This window comes from Arachis ipaensis, chromosome B7 (genome assembly GCF_059453495.1).
Source record: "Arachis ipaensis isolate K30076 ecotype BB chromosome B7, ASM5945349v1, whole genome shotgun sequence".
Lineage (NCBI taxonomy): Eukaryota > Viridiplantae > Streptophyta > Magnoliopsida > Fabales > Fabaceae > Arachis > Arachis ipaensis.
The window spans coordinates 35,394,035-35,407,778 of record NC_142442.1 but is presented as its reverse complement, the minus strand read 5'-3'; the positions used below and the strand labels follow the sequence as shown (position 1 = coordinate 35,407,778).

The 13,744-nt window shown below is 37.2% G+C and overlaps 1 protein-coding gene across 1 annotated transcript; it reads right to left on the bottom strand.

Moving 5' to 3' along the window:
• Nucleotides 1-6,308: 6,308 nt before the first annotated feature.
• Nucleotides 6,309-6,878, bottom strand: LOC148550826 (uncharacterized). Its single transcript, XM_088494633.1, has one exon. The coding sequence runs from the start codon at nt 6,876-6,878 to the stop codon at nt 6,309-6,311; it is 570 nt and encodes a 189-aa protein (XP_088350759.1).
• Nucleotides 6,879-13,744: the final 6,866 nt, after the last annotated feature.

The window sequence follows — 13,744 nt, the reverse complement described above, 5'->3', positions numbered from 1 at the left end:
ACTCAGGTGTTTAAGGTTCGATTCTCTCAATTCTCTACTAACCTTGCTTTCTAAGGCTTGCTCTTCATCTAACAGTCAACATAAATTTAATGCACAGATACATATATCAAGAGGTCTTTTAAGGGTTGTAATGGGGTTAGGGTCAAGGTAGGATTGTATTTGGCCAAGTGGACTAAAATCTGAATCCTTAATTAACTTAAACTTTCCACCTAACTTTAGACAATCCATGTAATCATAATACCACCCTTAACTATCCATTAACCATGTTTCCACATATTCATGCATCCTAATTTTAAGTACAGTACATATGCATTGCTTTCACCACTTACTTTGGGGCATTTCATCCCCTTTTACTTATTTGCTCTTTTTCTCTTCTTTTTCTCTTTTTTTTATTATATATATTTTTTTCTTTTATTTTTCTCAATGCATATGATTAAATTATTGAATGCATGAACATGTCCTAAACATTTCTTTCACATTTTCAGAAAATTCTAACATACTCAATTTTCAAACCAATTGTTTCCAAATTCAATTTTCCCACACTTAAATCATAAGCACTCTTACTAGTCTAAGCTAACCAAGGATTCAAATTAAGGACATTATTGTTTTTCTCTTAGAGTTAATGATGTGCTAAATAAAAAGAACAAAGGGGTAAAATAGGCTCAAAATTGGTTTGCAAGGGATAATGAAAGGTAAGGCCATATGGGTATGTAAGCTCACTGAAACAAAGGCCTCAATCATGTAAGTGTATGCATACATCAAATTATGGAAATATAGAATTAAGCAAGACAAAGATCACAATTTTAGAGAGAAAAATACACATCAAAAATAAAATATTGGTTGAAAAAATGCAACCAATTCAAATAGGCTCAAAATCTCACAGGTTTTGTGTGTTCGAGCTCTAAACCATGTTCCAGTATAATATCTCTTCAAACAAGTGTAACATTAAATTTTATTCAAATTAGTGAAATACTCTTAAAAGGTTTCTTGAAAAAGAAAATATTACTTCAACCAAGTGGTAAAGTATGCAAAAAAATTAAACAAATATGCAATCAAACATGCAAATGCAACAATGAATAAGGAAAATAAATCATTGGTGTTGAGATAGAGGAGTAACTAACCCATGGAGATCGGTATCGACCTCCCCACACTTAAAGATTACACCGTCCTCGATGCATGCTGAGATTTGCAAGTGGATGGGGGTTGTGGTTCCTTAGCTGGGGCTCTTTTTGTTCCTTTCCTTGCCGGTAGTTTGGGAGTAGCTTTCTCTTTACCCTTCTTGGTGGCCATCCTGAAAAGGGAAAAAGAAAGTGACTTATAAAGCTAAGGGTTAGAGCAAGGAAGAGAGCGGGAAAGGTGGTAATCAATGCACAATAAAGAAGAATGACGTTAACACATGCTCATGAGTACATGTGAAAAGTCATCAATGGAAAATAGCTAGTGCATATGATAACAATTGAATGCAAGGTGTTTATTGGCATGCAGGCAAAGGCATGAGTAGCATAGATCAAGCATTCAATGTCCACGTTAGATTACCAAGTCTTTCAAACTAACAACATGTTCCAAATAAATTTCTAACACTAATAAAAATAATGCAAATGAATGAAAGTATGCAAATAAAATAAAATAAATAAAAAAAAAGAAAGATAAGAAGAATGAGAAGGGAAAGAAATAAAGTAAGAAAGAAATAATAATAAGGGAAAACAAAAATAAGGATTTGGGGAGAAAAAGATATGATAATTGGCAAATTGGGAAAACTGTGCGGCGCAAGCGACGCGGTCGCGTGGGGCACGCAGTCGCGCGACTTGCGCTTAAACTCAATGACGCGGTCGCGTCGGTCACGCGGTCGCGTGACCCGTTTTATGCTACTGGCGCGAGGGCAGCCTCGCTCTCTAGCACAACTCTCTGTTCAAAATCATTAATTGCCAAATATTGGGTGACGCGATCGCATGGGGCATGCGATCGCGCGAGTGGCCACTTAGTAGGATGTGACGCGGCCGCGTGGGGCACGCGGTCCCGTGAGATGGACTGCGCGTCCAGCGCCAGTCCAGCACCACTCTAGCACAACTTTTGGCTGTGCACTATTATTACGTCGAAATCCTGGTCACGCGGCCGCGTGGGAGGCCATTATTCCCATATGACACGGTCGCGTGGGTTGATTTGTGCCAAAGGCATGCCTCCAGCCACGCTCTCGCGTGACTCTCTGTTCACTTTCCTTTCTTCCCAATGCACTGGCGACGCGGACGCGTCAGCGACGCTGCCGCGTCGCGTGCGAGCTTTTTTTTTTTTAGATAATCTGAAAAAAAATGCAGAATGCAATGTTAATATGAATGTGATGCAAAACTCCAGGTTCAATATAATAAAATTAAATGAAACTCAAAAACAAATAAAACTAAATAAAAATGAAAAAAGAACGATCATACCATGGTGGATTGTCTCCCACCTAGCACTTTTAGTTAGAGTCCTTAAGTTGGACATTTGGTGAGCTTCCTGTTATGGTGGCTTGTGCTTGTATTCATCCAGGAATCTCCACCAATATTTGCATCTCCAGTAGCCTCCGGGATCCCAAACTAAGCATGTAAAGCCCTTAAGAAGCTTCAAACAGATTCTTAGGCTCCCGGGGTAACAAGTGTCAGAGCAGATTCCAGGATCTCAAATCTTGCTTTTACACCCATCTTTGTCGGGATCTGTATTTTTCCAACTGGGTGATAAGTAAATTGAATTCTCACTGCAGCTACCAAACAGCTTCCTAGACCCATTCAGTTGAGCTTTACACCAACCTTTGCGTTTAAACTTAAAAGCTTCCAACCATGATGAACCTTGCAGGACAATTCTTACCACTGACCATCTTCCTCTTGGTAGCTTTCTTCCAATTCAATCTTCTCTTCATTGCTTTCCAAGGGCATGGGAGGTTGTGCTTCTTCTTCTTGAATCTCCATCTCTTGATCAACCTCTTCCAAGTCTTCAACTGTGATATGCCTTGGAGGTTGTACACCCTCCTCAGCATCAATTTCAAACGTCTTAGAAGGGTGGGTTCTATGACTGGACTTTCCCATGGAGGTTCTGCATCTCCTAAGTCTTCAACCAATTCTTCTTCTTCAATAATTTCGGCTTCCTCTACTTATTCCAGTACAAAGTCATGCTCCGTACTATTCACTGGAGTTTCTAGTTTCTCCTTCATACTACGTTCTTCATTAGATTGTCCACATGAGGCCATGGGGGTTCCTTGAGTGTCCAAACGTCGGGAAGCTAATTGACTCATTATTACTTGCTCCAATTGACGAATGGTTGCATGACATCAATCCATTGTTTCCTTGAAACGATCCTTTGTCTCTTGATGCACTCGGCTTTCATAAATAGGATCATAGTGCTCTTGGATTGATGGATATGGAGATGGTGAATATTGAAGTGGTGGTTCTTGTGAGTAATTGGGTTGGAATTGGGGTGGTTCTATATATGGTTCATATGGCTCATAAGGTGGTTGGTATGGTGGTTGAGGGTTAGGGTCATATGGAGGTGAATGGCAGAAAGGGGCTTGTGAGTTTGGTGGTCCAAGGTTATGTTGAGGAGAGGGTTCATAGGCATATGGTGGTGGTTGTTGATAATCAAAAGAATGCTCACCATAGCCATTGCCTTGATATGCATCACAGAATGGTTGTTGATAGTCCATTGGAGGTGGTTGTTGCCATGAGGGTTGATTAAATCCTTGTGGCTCCTCCCATCTTTGATTCTTCCAACCTTGATGCTTGTTTTCATTATAGTTTCCATTCCTAACAACAACATTGGAATCAAACTTGAAGCGAGAGGGGTGAGAATTCATAGTAGCTAATAAAAAATTAAAAACAAAAATAAATTTAAATTTAAATTAAAAGGTTATTTAAATTTTGAATTTGAAAATTAAATTTTGAAATTTTGAATTTTAAATTTTTTTGAATTTTGAATTTTTGAAATTTGAAATTTGAAAATTTTTAAATTTGAATTTTGAAAATTCTTTTTTTATTTGAATTTTGAAATTTGATTTTTGAAATAAGATAAGATAAAATAAAAATTTTAAAATAAAAACCAATAACCTCTTAACTTAAGAAAAAGCAAAAATAAAAACAAAAATAAAAACAAATAAACAAGCAAAAATAAAATATTTACAATAACCAATAATAAGGCACACGTTTGCAATTCCCCGGCAACGACGCCATTTTGAAGAACTGAAGATTGATGGTTTAGAGGTTATAGCAAACTCTCGTTGTAAGTATAGTTACTAAACCAAGCAATCAACCTTTCTTACAAACGTTTTGGGTGTCACAAGTAACAAACCCCTTTAAAAATTGTTAATCGAGTATTCAAACCTCGAGTCGTCTTCTCAAGGAACTGCAAGGAAGTATGTTCTTATTATTGGCTATAAAGGTTGTAATCGGGGTTTAGAAGGTGAGAAGCAAGTGATTTAAATGACAAGTAAAGTAGATGGCAATTAAAATAAATAAATACTGTAAAGCAAACTTCTGGCAAGGTAAGAGAAATTGGAAGTTCAACTTAATTATCTCTCTCAATAATAACGAAAGTTGAATCTAAATTCCACTTAGTTAACCTTTACTAAAGCAAAGGAAAGTCAAGGGACTAATTAGTTTGACCTTCGAATCCTATTTATTTCCTAAGAAAAAGTTGGGATAATTGAAGTTCAGTTCAATTAGCAAGATAGCGATTATCAGTTATGTTGAGTTTGATAATGTTGAGTCACTGATTTCTTAACCAATACCAAAAAGAAAAAAAGTAAAATTGTTGGAATAAAAATGTCCTTAGATGGAAAGCAATAATAACTTAAATTAGAGAGAACAATAATAAACTGAATTATCTCAAACAATCATTAATTCAAATAATAATCTGTAACATGGAATAATTCACAAGCCAATTGGGCAACATCTGTAGATACGAATAAAAACATTAAAGTAAAAGTAGCATAGAACATAAATTAAAGTAAATATTAAACCTGGATCGAGAGTCACTCTTAAAAACTAAGAGAAGTCCTAAATCCTAATCCTAAGAGAGAGAGGAGAGAATCTCCCTCTCAAAACTAAATCAAAATCATGGAAAGTAATAAAAATGCGAGCTTGCTTATGAATGGATGCATTCTCCCACTTTATAGCTTCTAATCTGTGTTTTCTGGGCCACAAACTGGGTCAGAAACAGCCCAGAATTCGCTGGTCCTGAATTCAACCACGCTGGATTTCCGTCACTGCGACGCGGCCGTATGGATCACGCAGTCGCGTCATCTAGCGTTAGGGAAACTATAGCATATTATATATCAAATCGAAACCCCAGACGTTAGCTTTCCAACGCAACTGGAAATGCATCATTTGGACTTCTGTAGCTAAAGTTATAGCTGTTTGAGTGCGAAGAGGTCAGGCTGGACAGCTTAGCAATTTCTCCAACTTCTTGTATTCCTTCCACTTTTGCATGCTTTCTTTCCATCCTCCAAGCCATTTCTGCCATGTAATCTCTGAAATCACTTAACACACATATCAAGACATCTAATGGTAATAAGAGAGGATTAATAATAAGAAAATATAAGATCAAAGAAGCATGTTTTCAATCAAAACACATAATTAGGAAGGAAATATAAAACCATGCAAATAGTATGAATAAGTGGGTAAAGAGTTAATAAAAACCACTCAATTGAATACAAGATAAATCATAAAATAGTGGTTTATCAATGGCCAACCACTTCCCACCCTTATCAAACTCTCTTTCAATTTTCTTATTTATTTTTGGCAAAATTTCTCCAGCATATGTAACTATACTTTGTCTGTTGTCAGCCCACCTATTCATTAGATAAACCCTAATATCTTCTAACATAGACACTATGGGTTTCTCTCTAACCTCTACAATAACAGAGTTAAAACACTCACACATGTTGTTTACAAGTGTATCAACTCTAGGAAAATAATTAAACCTGGGCTTGCTCCAATACTTGGCAGGGATCTCCATGAGATGATTATAAGCTCCTTGATCAACCAATTGAATCTCCTTCATCCTTCTCTCCCACTCCTGGACATATGTTGCCTTTGTAGCCTTCCACATCATCATTTTTAGCTGAACACCTGGGAGCCTTTTTCTGAAATTGCTATATAAGTGCCTGACACAAAACCTGTGATCTATGCCAGGCAGCAACTCATCAAAGGTAGGGATCAATCCTTTGCAAGCAGAATTTGAAAACATCACAAGTTAATAACAGCACAACATGAATTAAAGATAGAATCAATTACACAAGTTCAGGTAAGTACTGCTTAGATTGAGGGTTACCTTTTGTTGGTCGCTCATGTATACCATCTAATCTTATCAACTTCCAAATCATCACACAGATTCAACAAAAACCATCTCCACGAGTCTTTTGTCTCTACTTCAACAATAGCATAAGCAACTGGCAAAATCTGATCGTTGGGGTCCCATCCAATGGCTGTTAGAAGTTGATCACCGTATGGAGTCTTGATGAAGCATCCATCAAGGCCGATCATGGGTCTGCACACCATGAAACTCTGTTTGCAAGCCTCCAAGCAGATATAGATCCTCTCAAATCGTGGTCTCATGTCCTTACCAGGAATTGGTGTCTCTAGTTGAAACTCAGGAGGTCTCTCAACTTGTATCTGAATAGTAGAACCTGGATTTGACCTCAGTAACTCGGCAGCATAGTCATGAATCCTCCTATATTGCTCTCCATAAGTACCATTAATCTCATCCAAGGCTTGCTGCTTCACTCTAGCAGCTTTGGTCTTTGTGAGATCAATATTCCACTTGCTATGAGCCTTCCTTATCAAAGTTCTCAACTTGATTTTAGGGTTCTCACAGATCTTCTTCATAAAAGCCTTACTCAGCCACTGAGAACTCATGATACCAATCTTGGTTGCCTTACTGCATGTGTGTTTTTTGTAATAGCTGGTCAATTGCCATGTATCCTCTCTCTTCATCTTATGGCAGTAAGCAAACTACTTGCAACTTTCTTTGCAAACAGCTTTGCACCTATGGCTATCACACTTTGAGAACCATATTCCTCTGCCACTGTGCACAGCATAGCTAGTTACACATTCCTTAAAAGCATTTCTATCTACGTATATTGTCCCAACCTCCCATTTATACTCCTTCATATTCTTCAAAATCTTATACAACGGGTACTTCCTCAACAAGGGATCCCCTTCATCATCACTTACAGGGACATCCCACAACTCCTCACTCTCATATCCATCATCTTCATCCCTTTGTCCAGCATCCACCACTTGCTCTTTTTTCTTGTTAACACTGCCACTAAATTCTCCTTGTACGCTCTCAGTTGGAACACTCTGTTTCATCTTTTGAGAATCTTTCGTAGTTGTGATATCAACATCATACAAACCCCTATCACCATTCCAATCATCATCGCTGTCATCAAATGCAACCTCCATATCACTATCTCCAGAGCTGTTTTCACTCCATTGTTCATCACTGTCTCCCTCATCATCATTCCCTGGCTGGTAGTCATCATCCTCAGATTCATCATCACCTGAAAAATCTGACCTCTCTGACCTTTCTTCATCATCATCATCCAACATATCATTTTGGGCTTCTGTCACCACCTTGGGCTTCTTACCCACATTGACCTGAGCAGATGATTGGGCCTTTTGCAGCACAATTGGACTAGGCCCAATAGTCCCTGCAGTGGGTGCAGCAGCCTCATCACCATCTATCTCTTCAACTTCCTCAATGGTGCAGCCTTTCCTAGCAGTAGCACCATCTTTGTGAACAACAAAAAGCTCCACCATATTATCCCTCATTTCAAATCTAGCCATGTCCATTGCATCCTTGTCTGTGTGAAGCATCCTCAGTCCTACATCTGTTTTATCTTTCAGAGACTTATACAACATTGCAGTGATGTTCTTTGCCACATATCCCTGTTCGACCACTATCTCCATGGCCTCGGACCTACTCCACCTATCTTCATCACAGTAGTCCACTATCGAAGTCTTACCCCCCCCCCCCCCCACATAGGTAAAGGTTCACCATCAAACCCAAACTTCTCCCCATGGTGTATCTTGACACTAAAATAACTCATTTTCTGAACAATCTATTAGACAAACATAATAGACTTCATAAAATTTTCACATTGATCAACAACAACAGAAATGCATAAATGCAATCACTAGGGCAAAATAAAAACTTCCAAAACAAAACAAGGAACGAATATGAAACTATAAAACAAAATAATCACATATCAACATGCATTAAGATGAAAACCAAATGGGTTGAGAAGATTTGATAAAGGAATACCTGATACGATCGTCTTCCGGAAAGGAAATTTTTCAAACTAACTGCTTCTGTGGACCTTTAACATTACTGAAGGACAATGTCACCTCTCTAGCTGCGAATCACAACCCTTGAGTGACGATCGATGGGTTTGTGGGGTTTTTTTATCATTTCGTGTTTCAAAAGAAGAAGAAGAAGAGTCAGGGTAAGCATGCGTTCTGTCCAAAGGCAGGAACAATTACACGGCTATTAACCCCTGTCCCCTCTCCTTTGCCACGTAGGACACGACGTTAAGTATTTCACACCCACTTAACGACAGGACTTGATTGATACAAATCAAAACTATTTTGGATTTAAATAGAACACTTTAAATGTAGGGGACAAAAGCATAATTCACCCCAAACGTAGGGGACCAAATTAGTACTTTACCCAAAGTTTTATTATATTTTCATAGGTTTTAATGCAAAATTCACATTTTTGGATTCTATTTTGATTTTGTGTGTTTTCATATGATTTCAGGTAATTTCTGGCTGAAATTGAAGAGTTTTGGCAAAGTCCGATTCAGAGGCAAGGAAAGCGTAGCAGCTGTTGTCAGATTCTAACCTCCATGCATTAAAACGAGCATTTCTGGAGCTATAGAGGTCCAAATGACACGTTCTCAACAGTGTTGAAATTCTAACTTTTAGAGCTTTCCACCAATATATAATAGTTTATACTTTTCTTCGAAGGAGCCTGCCCATATTGGGCGTTGAATGCCAAGGAGTTACCCCCTTGCTGGCGTTCAACGCCCCAAAGAGACAAGGAAGGCAGCGTTGAATGCCAGTCACCCCCTTTTGGGTGTTCAAAGCCCACCAAGGCACAAGGCAGCGTGGATCAACCCCCCAACGGGCGTTCAATGCCCATTCCTCAAGTTGGACGCCAAGCTCAGCCCAAGCACTCAACCAAAGTGGGCCCAAGGATGGATTTTCGCACCTCTAGTCTAGTCTATCATACTTTCTGTACTTCTTAGTTATTATATTAGTATATATAGAACAAAGATCACCAATGTTTGGAACTTTTGATCTTTTGCCCATTTAGACATTTTACTATTACTTTCTGTAAGCTATGAGCGACTAAACCTCCTAAGTTAGGGTTAGGAGCTCTGCTGATTCTCATGGATTAATAATATTACTATTTCTATTTCAATACAGGCTTGATTCCATTCTCTTGTGCATTTTCATTCTTCATCTCATGAATTGAGGATGAACCGTGACATTCATCCTTGTTCTACATGGGTTCCGTGTGAGTCCTGACCCGGATAGCATTGAACCACAGCTAGAGAGTGCATTGCGAATTCCAAGAACGTGCTTAGGCGACTTTGGGTAAGTGACATAAAATCCCGTTGACCGTGGATTACTAAGGTCTTTGTGGCATTAAGGCTAGAGTTTGAGAAGCAGCATTCCCTGATTTGGAAGATCCAACCTTGTCTGTAGCGTTTTGAGTAGGATCGTGAAGGGGAGTAGATTGCTTAGTGCTTCACCTTCGGCTACAGTGGGAAGCCATGAGTCAACTTGATGAGAGGACATGAGTTGCTCGGATATGGTGGACTGCTATAGTTTAGAAGAGACTAACTTGATGAGGATGCTACATGAGTTAGTCAATTACGGCTGCCATTGAATGAATCATTCATTATTGAAGTAGACAGTAAGAAAAGTTAATCCGAAAAGAATACGCATCTCTGAAGCCTTAACTGAATCTCTATCATTGCTTCCACATTAATCTGGTATTTCGTTTCCTTTACTTTTCGTTTATGCTTTCAAACAACAACCATCTTTTCTAATCGCCTGACTAAGATCTACAAGATAGCCATTGCTTGCTCAATCCGACAATCTCCGTGGGATTCGACCCTCACTCACCTGAGGTATTACTTGGACGACCCGGTGCACTTGCCGGTTCATCTATGCGAAACTTGTGGAGTTCAATTTTGCGCACCAGTTTCTTTGTCAATTTTCTTATTAATGATGGTTCTCTTTATCAGACTATGGCTTGAGATTTATCAATGGTCTTTTGGTCTTTCTAAGGATAAGATTAGAGACTTATTAAAAAGTTAGGGTTTGTTCTTAACTCTTTGGATATGAGTGCAACTCTCTTCTGTTTTTCATCTATTCGATGTATTTTATTTCTTGGTCTGTGATGGAAAATATTGTGAATGGTTGGTGAATTTGAAATTTTTTTTTTGAATTGTTAACCAAAAATGCATTTGTTACAACTGCATTACAGTGATTCTTCTTTTTCTTTTTTGTTGCCTTTTTTATTGTATTTTTTGTATGGTTTCTCTCAAAGCTATTCAGGAAGTTCCTAGGGATTAACACAGTTTGCAATTTTCAAAAGGACAAGAATTTCTCTCGAGGCAACACCCACACATACTTTAGTGAAGATTATGATATAATCATGAACTCTTTTGAAGAAAGGAGTAAAAAGGTACTTTATGACTTGGTATTAAGGATATACTTACATTACATTGTGATGCTGTTGTAAAATTATATCCAAGATTTAAGAAGAGGCTAAAAATCAATTTCATAATATAAGGAGAGTAGAATAAAAATTTTAGGAGGGCTAGAATAAAATTTACATATGATTGTGAAAAGAAAAAGTTTGGGGTGCCGTCTTTAGAGATTATTGAAAGGGAAAGAAATGTTTGGGTTAACAAAGTTAGATTCTAGAAATTAAACTTTTGTTGCAGACTTGTCAATACTAACATTCTTTTTTTATTATTATTATTATTATAGGAAGTAGCATGTGAAGTAGTAGCAACTGTAACACACTTTGCAAAAAACCATCAGACTCAAATGTAAACTGGTAAAACTAATTAGATTAGAGGTATTTATGAGGCTTATATCAATGAATCAGAGAGATTAGTTTGACATACTGGATAGTCTATATCTAATTAAAAAAAGATGAAATTAATCCATATAGTATTGAAGAAAGATGGCATTATCAAAGACTGTTATTGAAGTATCATGAGATCAAGTTTAAGATTAAAGCCTATGAAAATACTACTGAGAATAATCTTGTGTTGCAAGATATTGGAGACCAGGACAAAGGAAATGTGTAGATTATCATGATGTGCTAAACATTATATTCAAAATTTATAATAGGGAGATCATTGTGCACTATAGAGCAATATTTCACAAATTTAAAGAGCGTGAGCGTTCTTGTAGAGATTATTAGTGAATTCAGAAGTAAACAATACTTGTTATATTATTTTGATTTTGATGTAGTTTTATAGATAAATTAGATACAACTTTTCATTTTGTTGTACTTATTATAATTGAAAGTGAAAGAAATGTGTATGTAGACAAAATTAGACCCTAAAAATTGAGAATTTGTTACACTTAAATATTAATATTTTGCATTATGAGCTAAACTTGAAAAATACTATAATGAATGTTGTAGGTTTTGTAATACTTTGTTATAATGAATGTTACTGCATTGTGTTCTAGACTTTGTTGTTGGTTTATTAATACTTTGTTATAATGAATGTTGCGGCATTGGGTTCTAAACTTTGTTGCTAGTTTATTAATACTTTGTATTCATGGAATATGTGAAGTGAAGTGTCTTTTTTTAAATTAGTTTTCTGTAGCATATGTATGCATATAGTTTTACTCATTAATGCTCATGTGTACATACATTAGTACTAAAGTACAGTAGCACTTTATTTTACATCCTAATTGATTATTTTAGCAGCTAAGTACTATTTTACATTGTTATTATTTTAATTATTTTAATGAAGTATATGTTACTGAAAATTAAATGCAATATGTGTTACTAATTTTATAAATCTTTATGTTATTTTAGATGACAGGTTCTAAACAAAAATAAAAAATTTGTCAGTTAAGTGCGAAAATCTATTAATAAGGAAGTGATTAGTGCACACAAAACTAATCTTTCACACCCTAAACCTACAAAAAATCACGAGCTCAAGTTCCTTTACATGTATCTAAAAAGCCTTTAGTATTATGACCCTCATCTTCACAATCACCACAAAAATCCAAGAGAATGTTATCATCCCATGCCGATCATACACCATCACTATCACTGTAACTCTCTACCACACAAAACTTTACGCTTAAGCCGTAAAACAGAGGTGGTCTGGTATTACGACCTCTAAAATAATATATATATATATATATATATAGTTGAAGAAAGTTGTATCTAAGAGCCTTGAAAAAAGTTTAAACAAAACAAAAAAAACATAAAAATGAAAAGCGCATCACACTAGAAAAAGTAAACCGGTAAATAGATAAAGGTAAGACATGAAATATATAAAGGATAGAGTACCAAAATACAGGATAGCAAGCTCCGGGCTCGACCTGCGAAGGCAAGGCCGGCCGAAGAATATTTACATACATAAGTATATAAGTATAACCCAAATACCCGACATACATAAGGTAAGTACCTAGTTCTCCAAAAGCCTCTAAGAGGATTAAACATAAGTTATATATACATATAGGAGAGTCTATGGTGCACGAAATTGTGATCTCCAGGCTCGAACAAATCCTGGTAATGGCTCCAAAAACTTGGTGCTCTGATCTTAATTCATAATTGTCACAACTTCGATACAACTAACCAGCAAGTGCACTAGGTCGTCCAAGTAATACCTTACGTGAGTAAGGGTCGAATCCCACGGAGATTGTTGGTATGAAGCAAGCTATGGTCACCTTGTAAATCTCAGTCAGGCAGATATAAAGTGATAATGGTGTTTTCGAATATTATATAATAAAATAGGGATAGAGATACTTATGTAATTCATTGGTATGAATTTCAGATAAGCAAATGGAGATGCTTTTCGTTCCTCTGAACCTCTGCTTTCCTGCTACCTTCATCCAATCAGTCTTACTCCTTTCCATGGCTGGCTTTATGTGATACATCACCACTGTCAATGTCTACTTTCGGTCATCTCTCAGGAAAATGATCCAATGCCCTGTCACGGCACGGCTAATCGTCTGGAGGCATCACCCTTGCCAATGGCTTCATCTTATCCTCTCAGTGAATAATATGCTCACGCACCCTGTCACGGCACGACTATTCATCTGTCGGTTCTCGATCATGCTGGAATAGGATTTACTATCCTTTTGCGTCTGTCACTAACGCCCTGCAATCGTGAGTTAGGAGCTCGTCACAGTCATTCAATCATTGAATCCTACTCGGAATACCACAGACAAGGTTTAGACTTTCCGGATTCTCTTGAATGCCGCCATCATTCTAGCTTACGCCACGAAGATTCTGGTTAGGAGATCTAAGAGATACTCATTCTAGCTTAATTCATGTAGAACAGAAGTGTTTGTCAGGAACGCGTTCATAAGGGAGAAGGATGATGAGCGTCACACATAATCATCACCTTCATCACGTTCTTGGGTGCGAATGGATATCTTAGAAGCGAAATAAGAAGAATTGAATAGAAAACAGTAGTACTTTGCATTAATCTTTGAGGAACAGC